This window comes from Diceros bicornis, chromosome 35, assembly GCF_020826845.1.
Source record: "Diceros bicornis minor isolate mBicDic1 chromosome 35, mDicBic1.mat.cur, whole genome shotgun sequence".
Lineage (NCBI taxonomy): Eukaryota > Metazoa > Chordata > Mammalia > Perissodactyla > Rhinocerotidae > Diceros > Diceros bicornis.
The window spans coordinates 23,191,517-23,207,188 of record NC_080774.1 but is presented as its reverse complement, the minus strand read 5'-3'; the positions used below and the strand labels follow the sequence as shown (position 1 = coordinate 23,207,188).

The 15,672-nt window shown below is 43.4% G+C and overlaps 1 protein-coding gene across 6 annotated transcripts in view; it reads right to left on the bottom strand.

Annotated features, from left to right (window-relative positions):
* The window catches only part of NF2 (NF2, moesin-ezrin-radixin like (MERLIN) tumor suppressor), a 78,861-nt gene extending 63,522 nt beyond the window's left edge, over positions 1–15,339 (bottom strand). For 4 of the 6 annotated variants that reach the window (XM_058531742.1, XM_058531740.1, XM_058531744.1 and 1 more), the window contains exon 1: positions 14,820–15,338. In XM_058531742.1, the coding sequence (XP_058387725.1) occupies positions 14,820–14,933 (114 nt within the window). In that variant the 5' untranslated portion in view covers positions 14,934–15,338. Of the gene's footprint in view, positions 1–14,819 lie in introns of all 6 variants that reach the window. The other 2 variants (XM_058531739.1, XM_058531743.1) reach the window with 1 other exon arrangement.
* Between the last annotated feature and the right edge of the window lie 333 nt (positions 15,340–15,672).

Genomic DNA, 15,672 nt, shown 5'->3' with positions numbered 1-15,672 from the left:
AGACAGGAGGATGGAACACATCATCCTGTAACAAACCAGAGAAGCCTCATCACTAGCTGGCTAAAAAGATTAGCAGTTCTGAGAAAATTCAATTCTGGATTTTTAAGACCTCAAACGCTTTAACTTCTGAAATAAAAAAAAACAAGCACCAAAAATGTTCTGGGACAAGAATGCAAACCTAGCACGAATAACTCAAGTCATTCAAAACAAAGAAAAGAGAAACATTTCAAAACAATACATTAGAGAGAAAAGAATGGAGAATAATCAACTATGAAAGAAATCAGAAAAGAATCCTGTTATCACAGTGGACATTAAGCTAAATAGAGATCAATTATATAGCACTTTACAAAAAAGAAGATCCCTAAACAGGAATAAGAGGTAAGGTAAAGCTCATTACGTTTAAACTAATTATAGTCTACGGGGTCTACAATTACAAAGGCATGGATAACCCAAAGAAGGTTCAAAGAAAATGAAGGAGATGATTAAAGGAGAAAATTTCACAGTGCCTCTAGCATGAGCCTCTTCCTCTTTGTTCCCACACTCCCAACTCATGATAACATAAGAAGCTAATATTTACCAAGTGCTTACTATGGTCAGGCCCTGGGCTAAGTGCCTGTAAAGGTCCATCTCATTCATGCCTTGAAACAATCCTCTAAGAAAAATACTATTATTCTCCTCATTTTACAGATGTGGCAACTGAAGTTTAGCGAGGTAAGTCCAAGGGGAGCAGGTGGCAGTGGCAGGGCTTTACCCAGGCCAACCAAGCCCTGCTATCAGGACGCCAGCTCTTGTTCCCTAAGCAGTATTCTTCCCGTCCTCTACAAGATATCTCTCACATCTACATGCTCAAATTTTGAGAGGACTTCCCACCTAAGAAGGAAATATGAAGGAGGGAGTTGTGCAATGAGCTTCTTCTGCCCAGATCACCTAAAATGGGATGTTAAAGCTGAGGGCCGGGACCAGCCAGGTGACATAGTGGTTAAGTTCACACACTCCGTTTCAGCGGCCCAGGGTTCGCAGGTTCGGATCCCGGGCGTGGACCTACACACCACTCATCAAGCTGTGCTGTGGCAGCGTCCCACATACAAAATAGAGGAAGACTGGCACAGCTGTTAGCTCAGGGACAATCTTCCTCAAGCAAAAAGAGGAAGGTTGGAAACAGATGTTAGCTCAGGGCCAATCTTTCTCACCAAAAAAAAAGCTGAGGGCCTTTGAAATCAAGTTCTTCCCTCTCATTTTTCAGATGGAGAGCTGAGGCCTGGGGGAAAGAACAGACGTGCCCAGTGTCACACAGAGGAGCTCAGCCTAGAAGCCAGGTGTTCAAACACCAGTTCAGGGTTCTCAATGGTTTTACACAAGTAACACTCTGACTGTGCACCAGGACCAGACACAGGAAAGTGTACTGACCTCCTGAGCCCAACTCTGGCCAGGTTGACTCAAGAACTGCCTCCTGCTTGGCTGGCCTCGGGGCCTGAGGACTGGCTCTGGACCTTGGTACCTCCTGAATCTTTGGCCTAGGAGGTCTTCTGCTCATTCTTGATCACAGAAGACCCTGATCTCTGGCGTCGTCCTCCTAGTGCCCAGGCCTTTGGATTCACTAGACCCTTATACCTGTCTAGTTCTGTCCCAGCCCCTGGCTAGTTCAGGTTTCAGTGTAACACCTGGCCCAAAGCGGCTGTCTTCTAATTGGGTTCCTTGTTTCCAATCTCTCCCCATCCCCACTCCCAAACAGTCCAAATCATTCTGCATGCCAACCACTTTAAATCACTCTCCTGGTAAAAACCTCAAAGCTCTCCATTGCATCTGATGAATACAAGCTTCTTAATCTGGCCTTCAAGGGCCTCCAACATCTGGCCTGAACCTACCAATTCAAACACATCTCTCCCCTCTCCCTCCTCAAACCACAGGATTCCCATCCACTGCCTTTGCTCGAGCCACATCCACCGATCCATTGACAGGAATGTTCTTTTTTTTTGTGAGGAAGATCAGCCCTGAGCTAACATCCATGCTAATCCTCCTCTTTTTGCTGAGGAAGACCAGCTCTGAGCTAACATCTATTGCCAATCCTCCTCCTTTTTTTTTTTCTCCAAAGCCCCAGCAGATAGTTGTATGTCACAGTTGCACATCCTTCTAGTTGCTGTATGTGGGACGCCGCCTCAGCATGGCCAGAGAAGCGGTGCGTTGGTGCGCGCCCGGGATCCGAACCCGGGCCGCCAGTAGCGGAGCACGCGCACTTAACTGCTAAGCCACGGGGCCAGCCCGACAGGAATGTTCTTTCCCTGCATTTGTGGACACAAACCTGCCTTCACAGCCAGGGGCAGGCATTGGGGCAGGGGTGCCCCATTCACCCCACTGCACAGTGATTCCTCTTTCTCTCTCAACAGTAACACACCCTCATTTGATACATAATAGACCCCTTTGTGTTATCTTTTCATGTGTGTCCTGTTTCTCTACCTAGATCATGACCACCTTGGAAAGCTAGGACTTTTCCCTCTTAATATCTTTCTGTGTGTCCAATGCCTTAAATACCGGCTGCTCCAAAACTGCACTGCAGGGGATGTGGGGGATGGAGAGGGAGGTGGACTTTAACAAAGTTAGATAATTAACTTTCCAAGGTTCATGAAAGGGTCTCAGAATAGAGAGGTCAACCAATTACTATCTGTGTGGTCACACCAAATATTATGAGAAGACACCAGGTTGAATACAGGGAATATTCTGACCATACAGCATGTTAAATATGCAACTAGAAAATACTTAACTGTTACAAAATAAGTTTCACTTTAGGTCAAAGGCAAGGAATTCCAAGTAGATCATGGCAAGTGAAAAGGATTCACTTATGGAAAATGTCCATTTGATTCAAAAAGACAAATTAGACATCGAGGCAATGTGGCAGGGGCTGTCAGTCACATCATTCACCAGCCAAAAATTGAGGCCCGCTGGCAAGTCCACAAAATGGTTCTGAAATAGTATCTTACACCAAATGCAATAAATAAAATAATGCCATAGACAAACAGTTGTTGAGTTAGGAAGTTCTTTGAAAGATCTCAATTCTACTTTCTTTTTCCTGTTTACCAAATACTTAAGTTCTCTCCAGGTTTCTAACTTTTTCTCTCATTTTTCTACTCGGAGCTTCCTATTCAGGTAGCATAGTATAGTAGAAAGAGGGCTGGACTGGCAGACAGATGACTGTGTTCAAATCTCGGCCCCATGATTTAGTAGCTATGTGGTGGTCTTGGGCACAAAGAGGAGGGAAACACTTGAGCAGAGCCTAGAAGAAGGAGAACGCCTACGCCAGGAGACAAGTGAGAAAAGCATTGCGGACAAAGGGAACAGCTTACACAAAGGCAGCAGTGTGAAAAGAGCTTGGCACTTTCAAGAAAGAGCAACCACGACAATAGGCCCAGAGCAAAGAGGGTAGGTGAGGAAGTGCAGGAGGCTGGGAAATGGAGCCAGATGATGAAGCCCTGCATTTCTTTCCTTTTACATGATAACCCTTACATGGAACTTACCTTGTGCCAGGTGCTACCCTAAGTATTTTACCAATAGAAATAATAACTCAATTTTAATCCCTGTAACAACCCTGTGCAGGAAGAATTATTACAATCCCCACCTTACAGATGAGGAAACAGAGGCATGTGAGAGGGTTAAGGAACTTGTCTAAGGTCACTCAGCTGGTTAGGGGCAGAACCAGGGATCAGGCTCCTGAGACCATGCTTGTAACCTCTAGGCTGTGCTGCCTCAACAGCCCCAACTAGAAAACTGGAGCCTGGGGCCGGCCCGGTGGCGCAGCGGTTAAGTGTGCACGCTTTGCTTTGACGGCCCGAGGGTTCGCAGGTTTGGATCCCAGGCGCGGACCGACGCACCACTTGTCAAGCCATGCTGTGGCAGTGTCCCAGATAAAGCAGAGGAAGATGGGCACGGATGTTAGCCCAGGGCCAATCTTCCTCAGCAAAAAGAGGAGGATTGACATGGATGTTAGCTCAGGGCTAATCTTCCTCACACACACACAAAAAACTGGAGCCTGGGCTAATACCTACTCGACTTACTTGAAAGCCTCCTTGTGAGGTTCAAAGAAGCAACTGTTGGCCTCATTGATCATTACTGAGTTAGATGGTGTGCCCACCTATTCTCCCATTACCTACCTGCCCCTGTCCTCCTCTTTCTCTTTTGGAATAGACAATGGCTCCACTGGGACTTTAAGAAGCCTATTTACCCTGCCCAAGCCTCCATTTCCCCCTCTGAAAATGAAGCCAAAGACAGCATACATCCTAAATAGGTCTTGATAACTGCTAAGTCGTGTTCACTGCCAGATAGTTCAGAAACTATCTGCTGAATGAATAAACAAACGAGTCTCCATTGTGAGTGTCAAATGAGATAGTGTGATTAAAGCATTCAGCATGGTACCCGGCACACAATAACTGCTATTCCCTAGCCCCTCCTCCCACAAAAGAGCAGACATGGAGTCCAGGGGACGGCAGCACTGGTCAGTATATGCCCTGCTTCCTTCTTCACCAGCATGACTGCTTTCATCACTCACCCTTGACTGTCCATGTCCCAGATCTGCGGCACCCATGCCACCCACGGGCACTGCTTAAACCCCATGGGAGAGCCCAGTGATAAGGCAGAAACAGTCTTTCTTCTGAAATAAGAAGAAAAGTTTCTCAGTGCCCTCATATAGAATACTATTACTATACACAACCAAGCAATGAAATCACCACCGCTGCCCTTCTGGAGTTTACATCCTAGAAGGGAATCATTTGCCTAAATCTTGAAGTGTCTAGGATTTCACATCTTACTGAAAATACCAGCGTTGTTCTTTCTGTTTTCCCCTTTCAAGAGTTTCTTCTGTGATGGACGACTTCATGTCCACTTGTATGTTGGAATGATCTGTAACACTGGTATTTAATCCAATCATAATCCCACTTGGGTATGTGAAAACATTTAGGATGCCAACCTACAGGAGAAAGTGGCTTTGTTTTCAATATGAGATGGTATTAGAATCTTTCACAACTCAATTTTGAGAAAATTTTTCAAATTTGGCTCTTCTTACTGATAGACTGAATTATCAGAGCAAAATGCCAACCTAGATAAGAAATAACCATTTAGCCTCCTGGCAAATTACTTTCAGCACCCACTTTCTCAAAATGACAAATATCAAACCTTTCAAGTGGAAAAATCCTCCAAAGCATCAAGCCAATTGTGCAATGCAGCAAATAGTGCAAGAAAGATTTTTTTCCCTATCTCTGCAGCAAAAAAGTCTGAACTTATTAGCATAAGGTAATATGATTCATATGTTAACTACCACTGGTGCTGAAATTGAGTCCTTCCTAGAAAGCCACCTACATTTGACCTCAATAAAGCCAAGAATTCCTCAAGTACCATTTCTCTTCTTTTTTTCAAAATGCATCTGCCATCTCCTTGCGTTAGCACCTTCCTCAATTAACATACAATATAAAAATAGGGCAAGAGAGTAAGACTAACAGCTTCTCAGAGATCTTAAATCCAACTAGCATTACTTTCGACAGAATATTTGAACATCGTTTACAAACACGTATTTTACTGGAAATTTGAGGTTCAATGAGATGCAATGGCTTGACAAATCACAACAGGGCAGTGCCCATGTTGACCCAAGGCTCCTACTTTAGGCCAATTAGTCCCTTCCTTTCTGCCCAGCACTATGCATTCCATGAATTCTTATAACAACATTGTAGGGTCAGTAATATTAGTTCCATTTTACTGATGTGGAAACTGAGGTCCAGAGAGCTTAAGTATCTTATCTAAGCTTTAAGTAGTTTAGCTGGAATTCAAGCTCAGGTCTGTCTTACTTCAAACCCTATGCACTTTCTACTACTGCTTTACTACTCAGTGTTGTCCCTGGACCAGTAGCACTGGCATCACTTGAGCGTTTGTTAGAAATGCAGATTTCTCAGTCCTACCGCAGAACTACAGAATGAGAATCTGCATTTTACTAAGATCTTCAGGTCATTTATTTGTAAAGTTTGAGAGACTCTACACTATAACACTCTGCCTCTCTGAATATGGCTACTATTATCCCTTTCTGTAGATCAGTGGTTCTCTATGTGGTCGTGGGGTGAGGGAGGAAAGGGGAGGGGAGGGTGATTTCCCCCCAGGGACACTTGACAATGTCTGAAGACATTTTTGGTTGTCACAACTGGGGTGGGGTAGTGGGTAGAGGCCAGAGATGCTGCTAAACATCCTAAAATGCACAGGACAGTCCCCCACCACGAAGAATTATCCAGCCAAAATGTCAATAGTGCTAAGGTTGAGAAATCCTGCTATTGCTGATAATACTGTCCATCCTCTTTGGGGTCTGTTTAAAGAAGAAAAAACAAGAAATTTTTCACGGCAAAATTATGGCTGAAGAAATATCATACAAAATTCCTTTCCCTATCGGTCAGTCTCAGTCCCTCACAACATTTATCAAATAGTAACTTAGATCAGAGGTCAGCAAAATATGGCCCATAAGACAAAACCAACCCACTGTTTGTTTTTGTGCAGTTTGAGAGCTAAGAATGATTTTTACATTTTTAAATCATTGAAAAAAAATTTTAATAACATTTCACCACTTGTGAAAATTATATGAAATCCAAATTTCAATGTCCATAAATAAAGTTTTATTGAAACAAAGTCGTGTCTATTATTTTTAATTTGAACAAAGGCTGCTTTTTTAAAAACAGCCTTATTGAGATATAATTCACATATTTTAAAATTCACCTATTTAAAGTGTATATCAATGGTTTTTTGCATATTGACAGAGTTGTGCAATCAACATCACAATTTTTTTTTTTTTTTTTTGGTGAGGAAGATTGGTCTTGAGCTCACATCTGTGCCCACTTTCCTGCATTTTGTACGTGGGACACCACCACAGCATGGCTTGATGAGCAGTACGTAGGTCAGCGCCCAGGATCTGAACCTGTGAACCCCAGGCCACCAAAACGGAGCACGCAAACTCAACCACTACGCCACTGGGCCCGCCCCATCATAGTCAATTTTAGAACATTTTCACCACCTCAAAAAGAAACCTTGTACCCTTTAGCTGTCATGCCCCTATCCCCGCACCCGCTTTTCCCAGCCCTAAGCAACCACAAATCTACTTTCTATCTCTATCAATATCCCTAGTCTAGACTTGCATATGAATGGAATCATATGTGGTCTTTTGTGACTGGCTACTTTCACTTATCATAATGTTCTCAAGTTTCATGCATGTTGTAGCATGTATTGGTACTTCATTCCTTTTTATTGCCAGACAATATCCCATTGTATTGACATACCACATTTTGTTTACCCACTCATCAGCTGATGGACATCTGGGTTGTTTCCACCTTTCGGCTATTACGAATAATGCTGCTATAAACATTCATGTACAAGTTTCTCTGTAGACCTATATTTTCACTTCTCTTGAGTAAATACCTATGAGTCAAATTGCTGGGTCATATGGTAACGCTATGTTTACTATTTGAGGAACTGCCAGACTGTTTTCCAAAGTGGCTACACCATTTTACATTACTTTTTTTTTTTTTATTAAGTATTTATTTATTTATTTATTTTTCCCCCCAAAGCCCCAGTAGACTAGCTGCTGTATGCGGGACGCACCCGCAGCATGGCGGGAGAAGCGGTGCGACAGTGCGCGCCCGGGATCCGAACCTGGGGCACCAGCAGCGGAGCGCGCGCACTCAACCTCTAAGCCACGGGGCCGGCCCATCCATTTTACATTACTATCAGCAGTGTATGAGGATTCCAATTTCTCCACATTCTCGCCAACACTTGGTATTATATGCCTTTTTTATTCTAGTCATCCTAGTGGTTGGCTCCCATTGTGGTGAAGTGGCATTTCATTGTAATTTTGATTTGTATTTCCCTGATGACTACTGATGTTGAGCATCTTTTCATGTACTTATTGGCCATTTCTATATCTTCCTTGGAGAAATGTCTATTCAGATCCTTTGTCCATTTTTTAATTGAGTTATTTGCCTGTTTATTACTGAGCTATAGGAGTTCTTTATATATTTTAGATATAAGATCCTTATCAGATAAGTGATTTACTAATATTTTTTCTTATCACCTTTTTGGTGTCCTTCAAACCACAAAAGTTTTTTATCTTGATGAGGTTAGTTTATGTATTTTTTTCTTTTGTTGCTCATGCTTTTGGTGTCATATGTAAGAATCCTATGCCAAATCCAAAGTCATGAAGATTTATTCCTATGTTTTCTTCTAAGAGTATTATAGTTTTAGTTCTTACATTTAGGTCTTTGATCCATTGTGAGTTAATTTTTGTATGTGGTGTGAAGGAAGGATTCAACTTCATTCTTTTGCATGTGGCTTATCCAGTTGTCTCAGCACCAATTGGTGAAAAGATTATTCATTCTCCCAAAGAATGGTCTTGGCACCCTTGTCATAAATCAGTTAACCAAAGAAGTATGGGTTTATTTCTAGACTCTCAATTCTATTCCATTGATCTATATGTCTATCTTTATACCAGTACCACACTATCTTGATTATGATTGTTTTGCAGTAAGCTTTGAAATCAGAAAGTGTGCATCTTCCTACTTTGTTCTTTTTCAAGATTGTTTCTTGGGTCTCTTGCAATTCCATATGAATTTTAGAATCAGTTCGTCAGTTTCTACAAAGTAAATTGGAATTCTGATAGGGATCGTGTTGAATGTATAGATCAACTTGGGGAATACTGTCATCTTAACAATGTTAAGTCTTATGATCCATGAGCAAGGAATGTTTTTCCATTTATTTAGATCATCTTTAACTTCTTTCAAAAATGTTTTATAATTTTCAGAGTATAAGTTTTGCACTTCTTTTGCCAAATTTATTCCCAAGTATTTTATACTTTTTGATGCTATTGTAAATAGAATTTTCTTAATTTCATTTTCAGATTGTTCATTGCACGGATATAGAATTAGTTAATTTTTGTATATTAATCTTGTATTCTGCAACCTTGCTGAACTTGCTTATTAGTTCTAATAAATTTTTAGGGAATCCTTCAGAGTCTGTATATAATACCACATTATCCGCGAATAGAGATAATTCTACTTCTTCTTCCCAATACGTATGACTTTATTTTATTCTCTTGCCTAATTATCCTGGCTACAACCTCCAGTACAATGTTGAATAGAAGTGGCAAGAGTAGACATCCTTGTCTTGTTCCTGATCTTATGGAGGAAGCATCCAGTCTTTCACCATTAGGTATGATATTAGCTATGGGTTTTTCACAGATGCTTTTTTTTTCTTTTTTTTTTTGCTGAGGAAGATTAGCACTGAGCTAACATCTATGCCAATCTTCCTCTATTTTGCATGTGGGTTGCTGCCACAGCATAGCCAACAAGTGATGTAGGTCTGCGCCCAGGATCTGAACCAGTGAACCCAGGGTGCCGAAGTGGAGCGCGCCGAACCCAACCACAAGACCACAGAGCCAGCCTCCACACATGCTCTTTATCGGGTTGAGGAAGTCCCTTTAATTCCTATTTTTGTTGAGTGTTTTCAATATAAAATGATGTTGGAGGGCAGGCCCCGTGGCTTAGCGGTTAAGTGCGCGCACTCTGCTACTGGCGGCCTGGGTTCGGATCCCGGGAGCGCACTGACGCACCACTTCTCCAGCCATGCTGAGGCCGCGTCCCATATAAAGTAGAGGAAGATGGGCACGGATGTTAGCCCAGGGTCAGTCTTCCTCAGCAAAAAGAGAAGGATTGGCATGGATGTTAGCTGAGGGCTGGTCTTCCTCACCAAAAAATAAATAAATAAATAAATAAATAAATAAATAAATAAATAAATAAATAAATAAATAAAATGATGTTGGATTTTGTCAAGTGCTTTTTCTGCATCAACTGAGATGACCGTGGATTTTTGTTTTTTATTCTATTGATATGATACATTAATTGATTTTCAGATGTTAAACCAACCTTGCATTACTGGAATAAATCCCACTTAATTATGGTATATAATTCCTTTTATATGTTGCTGGATTCAGTTTGCTAGTATTTTTGTTATGGACTTTTGCTTCCATATTCATAAGATATATTGGTTTCTAGTTTTCTTGTCTGGTTTTGGTATCAAGGTAATGTTGGCCTCATAAAATGAATTAGAAAGTGGTCCCTCCTCTTCTATTCTTTTGGAAGAGTTTGTGAAGAATTGGTATTAATTGCTCTTGAAATATTTGGTAGAATTCAGTGGTGAAGCTCTCTGGACCTCTACTGGGTGGAGCCTGGGCTTTTCATTGTGGGTAGTATTTTTATTACTAATTTACTCTCTTCACTTGTTATAGGTCTATTCAGATTGCCTCTTTCTTCTTGAGTCAATTTTAGTAGTTAGCGTCTTTCTAGGAGTTTGTCTATTTCATTTACTTTATCTAATTATTTGGTGTACAACTGCCATTTTACTTTTTGTTTGCTATGTGTCTTATGTCTTTTTTTGTTTCTCTAGTCCTCATTTACTACTTGCTTTTGCATTAAGTGAATATTTTCTAATAAAGCATGTAAACTTCTTTAATGATATTTTTCTACTATGTATTTAAGATTTTCTTTTTAAGTGGTTACTCTAGGGTTTACCATATAATCCTGACTTATTAGAATCAGCTTCAGATTTATGCTAGCTTAATTCCAGTGATATATAGAAATGTTACTCCTATAGAGCCCCACTCTCTTTCCCTCTTTTTTTTTTTTTGTGAGGAAGACTAGCCCTGAGCTAACATCTGTTGCCAATCCTCCTCTTCTTGCTGAGGAAGACTGGCCCCAGGCTAACATCGTGCCCCTCTTCCTCTACTTATATGGGACCCCGCCACAGCATGGCTTGACAAGCGGCATGTCTGTCCGCGCCCAGGATCCGGACCCGTGAACCCCAGGACGCTGAAGCGGAGCACGCGAACTTAACCACTACACCACCGGGTTGGCCCCCTTTCCCTCTTTTTTGTAGTATCATTGTTATATATATTACATCTATTAAGGTTACAAACCCAACAATACGTCGTTATGGTTATTACTTTACCATCTATAGTCATTTCCTTAGCCCATTATAGCTTTGCTCCCACCCACCTCCTTTGCACTATTATTGGCAAGTATATTACATATATATTACATTTCTATACATTATAGGCCCAACAGTATCACTTTTTAAATCAGTTAAGAGAGGGGCCGACCCCATGATGTAGCGGCTAAGTGCATGCACTCCGCTGCTGGTGGCCCGGGGTCGGATCCCGGGCATGCACTAAGGCACCGCTTGTCAGGCCGTGCTGTGGCGGCATCCCATATAAAGTAAAGGAAGATGGGCTTAGATGTTAGCCCAAGGCCAATCTTCCTCAGCAAAAAGAGGAGGATTGGTATGGATGTTAGCTCAGGGCTGATCTTCCTCACACACACACACACAAAATCAGTTAAGAGAAACACGCATTTATACTATCTTTTATAATTATATAATCACCTTTACCAATGCTGTTTTTTTTCACATGGATTTGAATTACTATCTGAGTTCACTTGCTTTCAGCCTGAAGAATTTCCTTTAGTATTTCTTGTAAGGTAGATCTTTAAGCAAAAAATCTCTGTTTTTGTTTATCTGGGAAAGTCTTTATTTTACCTTCATTTTTGAAATGTCCTTTTCATCTACAGCCAGCTGTACTGGATAAAAGTTTCTTAGTTGACAAGTTTTCTCTTTGAGCATTTTGAAAATGTTATCCCACTGCCTCTGGCCTCTACAGTTTCTGCTGAGAAGTCAACTGTTAATCTTATTGGGGTTCACTTGTAAGTGCCAACTCATTTTTCTCTTGCTGCTTTCAAGATTTCCCCCTTGTCTCTGACTTTCAGCATTTTTAATATGACGTGTCTGCGAATCTCTTTGTGTTTATCCTCCTTGGAGTTCACCGAGCTTCCTGAATGTATAGGTTATTGTTTTTCAATAAATTTAGGAAGTTTCAGCCACTATCTTTTTGAATATTTGTTCTCTCTCCTTTCCTTCTGGTATTCCCATCACACATATGTTGGTAACCTTAATGATCTCTCACATTTCTCTGAGGCTTTGTACATTTTTCTCCATTCTTTTTTCTCTCTACTCTTTGGCTTGCATAATCTCTATCAATCTATCTTAAAGTACACTGATTCTTTCTTCTGCCAGTTCAAATCTACTTGAACCCCTCTAGTGAATCTTTTATTTCAGTCATTGTACTTTCCAACTCCAGAATTTTAATTTGGCTCTTTTTTATAATTCCCATCTCTTTATTGATATTCTCTATTTGATGCAAAAAATATCTTTATATATTCCTTTACTTCTTTAATCATGCTTTCCTTTAGTTCTGTGAGCATATTTATAATGTATACTTTGAAATTTTTTTGTTAAATCTGACATCTAGTAGCTCTCACAAGCAATTTCTGTTGCTAGATTTTTCCACCGTACGGATCATACTTCCCTGTTCCTTTGCATGCCTCATAATTTTTCATTGGAAACTAGACATTTTAGATAACATATTATAGCAACTCTGAGGACTGCCCCCCCCCGCTCCAGGGCTTATTATTATTATTTGCCTGTTTATTTGTTTAGTGACTGGCGAGACTGTTTTAGTGAAATCAATTTCCCTCATACAGTGTTAAGGCCTATGTTGTTGCTCCTCAGGGAGGTGCATCTCTGGGTATGCCCACAGTCACCCTGGATGACAGTGGTTTTAGCAGGGCTCTGTTCCTCTCCTTCCCTGATCATGCCCAGCTGTTAAACTCCACTCACTGTGGTATATTATTCTATTATTTTCAACAATGCTCAGGGTGTAATTTGCTCTACAAAGTAATCCAATCAAAAGGTGGCTTTTTGAGGAAACAGTTTCTGAAATTAGTGTTTGATATTTGTTCTGACGCCAAGAGGGCTCTTCCCAGTTGTCTTATTCCCTGATTCTCTCCTGCAAACTACTTAGCCTACAGTCTAGGCTGTTATCTTCATTAGATCTACAAAAGTCCTCCCAATTGTCTTTCACCAAAACCTCCACTGTTCCTGAGAGTACCCTTAAGCATAAACTTCTCTGCTTTGTTGCAAATGAAGTCACTACCTTTGGGAAGAGATTAGAAACCAAGGGTTTTAAAGCCTGCTTCTCCCTCCAGGCAAAATCTCTGAGCCCTTGGTGGAAGGGGGGATGGGGGACACACTAAACTGAAGTCTTTTCAGTTTGCCTCTCCTGGCTGGAACTACCATCTCACAAACTGAGGTTAGGGACAAGAACAACTGGGGTCCAGTATTCTCAGTGTGCCACCAGGGTACAGCCCCCATTCCATAAGTAGGAGCTGGGTGGAAGAAGCAAGTTCCATCTTTCAACTTCACACACCCAGGACTTAGCCTCAGCAACAAGTAGCCTTGGGCAAGATGAGAAGCTCTGAAGTCCTGCTCCTCCTGGGAAGAAAGCCACCTGACTGGGAGCCAGGAGTAGAGGGAGCCCTGTGTTCTGGGTTACAGCAGTCTAGAGTGGAATTTCTACCTTGCTGAGCTGGGAGCAGGGAGGGTGGTAGCAGTCTTGGTTCAAAGACCACAAACTCTCACCTTTCTTACCAAATTTTGATAGATTTTCTTTTTTTTGTGAGGAAGATCAGCCCTGAGCTAACATCTGATGCCAATCTTCCTCTTCTTGCCGAGGAAGACTGGCCCTGGGCTAACATCCGTGCCCATCTTCCTCTACTTTATATGGGACGCCGCCACAGCATGGCTTGACAAGCGGTGCGTCGGTGCGCGCCTGGGATCCGAACCTACAGACCCCAGGCCACTGCAGCAGAGCGTGAGCACTTAACCGCTATGCCACCGGGCCGGCCCCTTGATAGATTTTCTTGAAAAGATGTTTCTTCACTTGATGTTTGCCCTTAGGACCATTTCCAGAGGGTTTAAATTACTGTTTTTTCAAATAATTTTTACCAGTTTTACAGGGGACCAGCTCAGTGGAGCTCCTCACGCTGTCCTGATGGAAGCTGACCCTGTCTAAGGCTGCTTTTGTGCTACATGGTAGAGCTGAAGAGGTGTGAGTAGTTGCAACCGATACCCTACAGCTCAAAAAGCTGAAAATAATTACTATGTGGCCCTTTACAGGAAAAGTTTGCCAACCCCTCACCTAGGTCACTGCTGCCAATGCCAATCCATAGACCACCCTTTGAGTAGCAAGGACCTAAACTACTTGAGAGGCAGTACTGTATTGGCTAAGAGCTTGATTCAAAACCTTACTTCACCATTTACTAGATATATGGTTTGGGGTACCTACCTCATTGGGTTGCTGTGAGAATTAAATGTATGAATGCCTGGCACTTAGAAAGTATTCAATACATGATAACTTATCATCATGATAGAAACTCTACAGAAAGTTTCAGACACCATCTCATTCCTCAAACAGTTTTTTTCCAGAAAATTTAAGTTTTGGAAAAGAGAAACAAGTACAGACTTTCCAATAAAATGACATGCAACTTTTAATACCAGGGGTACATAATATTATCTAATGAAGTAAAACCTCTATAGAGCTGGAGCTGAACCTGCCACTGAAAACTAGAATTCGCTACCACGGATGCTTCCAGCCTCTTGCAATAACAATGAATGAAAACCTTCAAGAAGTGCTTCCAAACCCAAAATTGAAAAAAGCAGCAATTATCTTTAATTTGAGGATTTGGGCCTAGATGGTTCCTTCTGGTTCTAGCAGTCTCTACCTATACCCAGAGATGATATAAGCAGAATCCCTCAAGCTTCCACCTCGACTGTCACCGTGGCAAGGGCGCCCGGGTTGGTGGGGCCCGGCGAGAGGATTCTGGGCTACCCCTCTCCGCAGCCCGTCGGGGCTGCCGGCCGGTTACCTCGCAATTGAACTCCATCTCGGCGTCCATGGTAACGATCCGCACGGTGAACGTCTTGGGCTGCTTCCTCTTGAGTGAGCTGAAGCTCATGCGGGAAGCGATGGCCCCGGCCATGGCGCGGGGCTCAGGCCCGGGACCCTCGTGCCCCGAAGCCTGCGCTCTGGGCCTGTTAGCCCCCCTGGAGGAGCCGCACAGGCCTCAGAGCCACCATGGTGGCCGGCCGGCCGGCCCGGGAGCTGTCTGGGTGGCGCGGGCCCCCAGCGGCCAGCATGGACCGCGAGGACCCTGCCCCGGGAACGGAGAGGGGACTTGGGAGGCGGGCCCTGACGGCCGCGGGCAGGGAACGCGAGCGCGGACCGACGGGGCGGGTACGGCCCGGCGCTCCGGGACTCGGGCCGAGGACGCTGGGGACGCCCGTGTATCAGCCCCTAGACAGCGGCGGCCCAGACTCCGGGCGCCTCTCAGCGGCCGACGGAGGTCTCGGGGCCGCGCCGCAGCCGGGCGCGCACGTGCGCGCGTGGCTGTCACCGTCCTCACTCCGCGCACCCGCGGGAAGCGTCCCCTCCCCGCAGCCCCGGGCCTGCTCCCCGCCCCGCCCTCAGGCCCCCCAGATCGCTACACACAGCGCACCCTAACAGGCGGCCTCCGCCCAGACGCCACGGTTGGCTGAGAACTCTGAGGAAGGCGGGACTTTCCCTGCTCCGTCCAGCCTTCTTCAGAACGACTCCACCAATTGGAAGTTCCGCTCTGACCGGCGGCGGAGGCCTGGGCTCGGCGTTGAGTGGCTATAGCGGCAGTCACTCCGAACGCTTTTGTTCGTAGGGGTACGCCTACTCTAGCAAGGCTGGTTGAG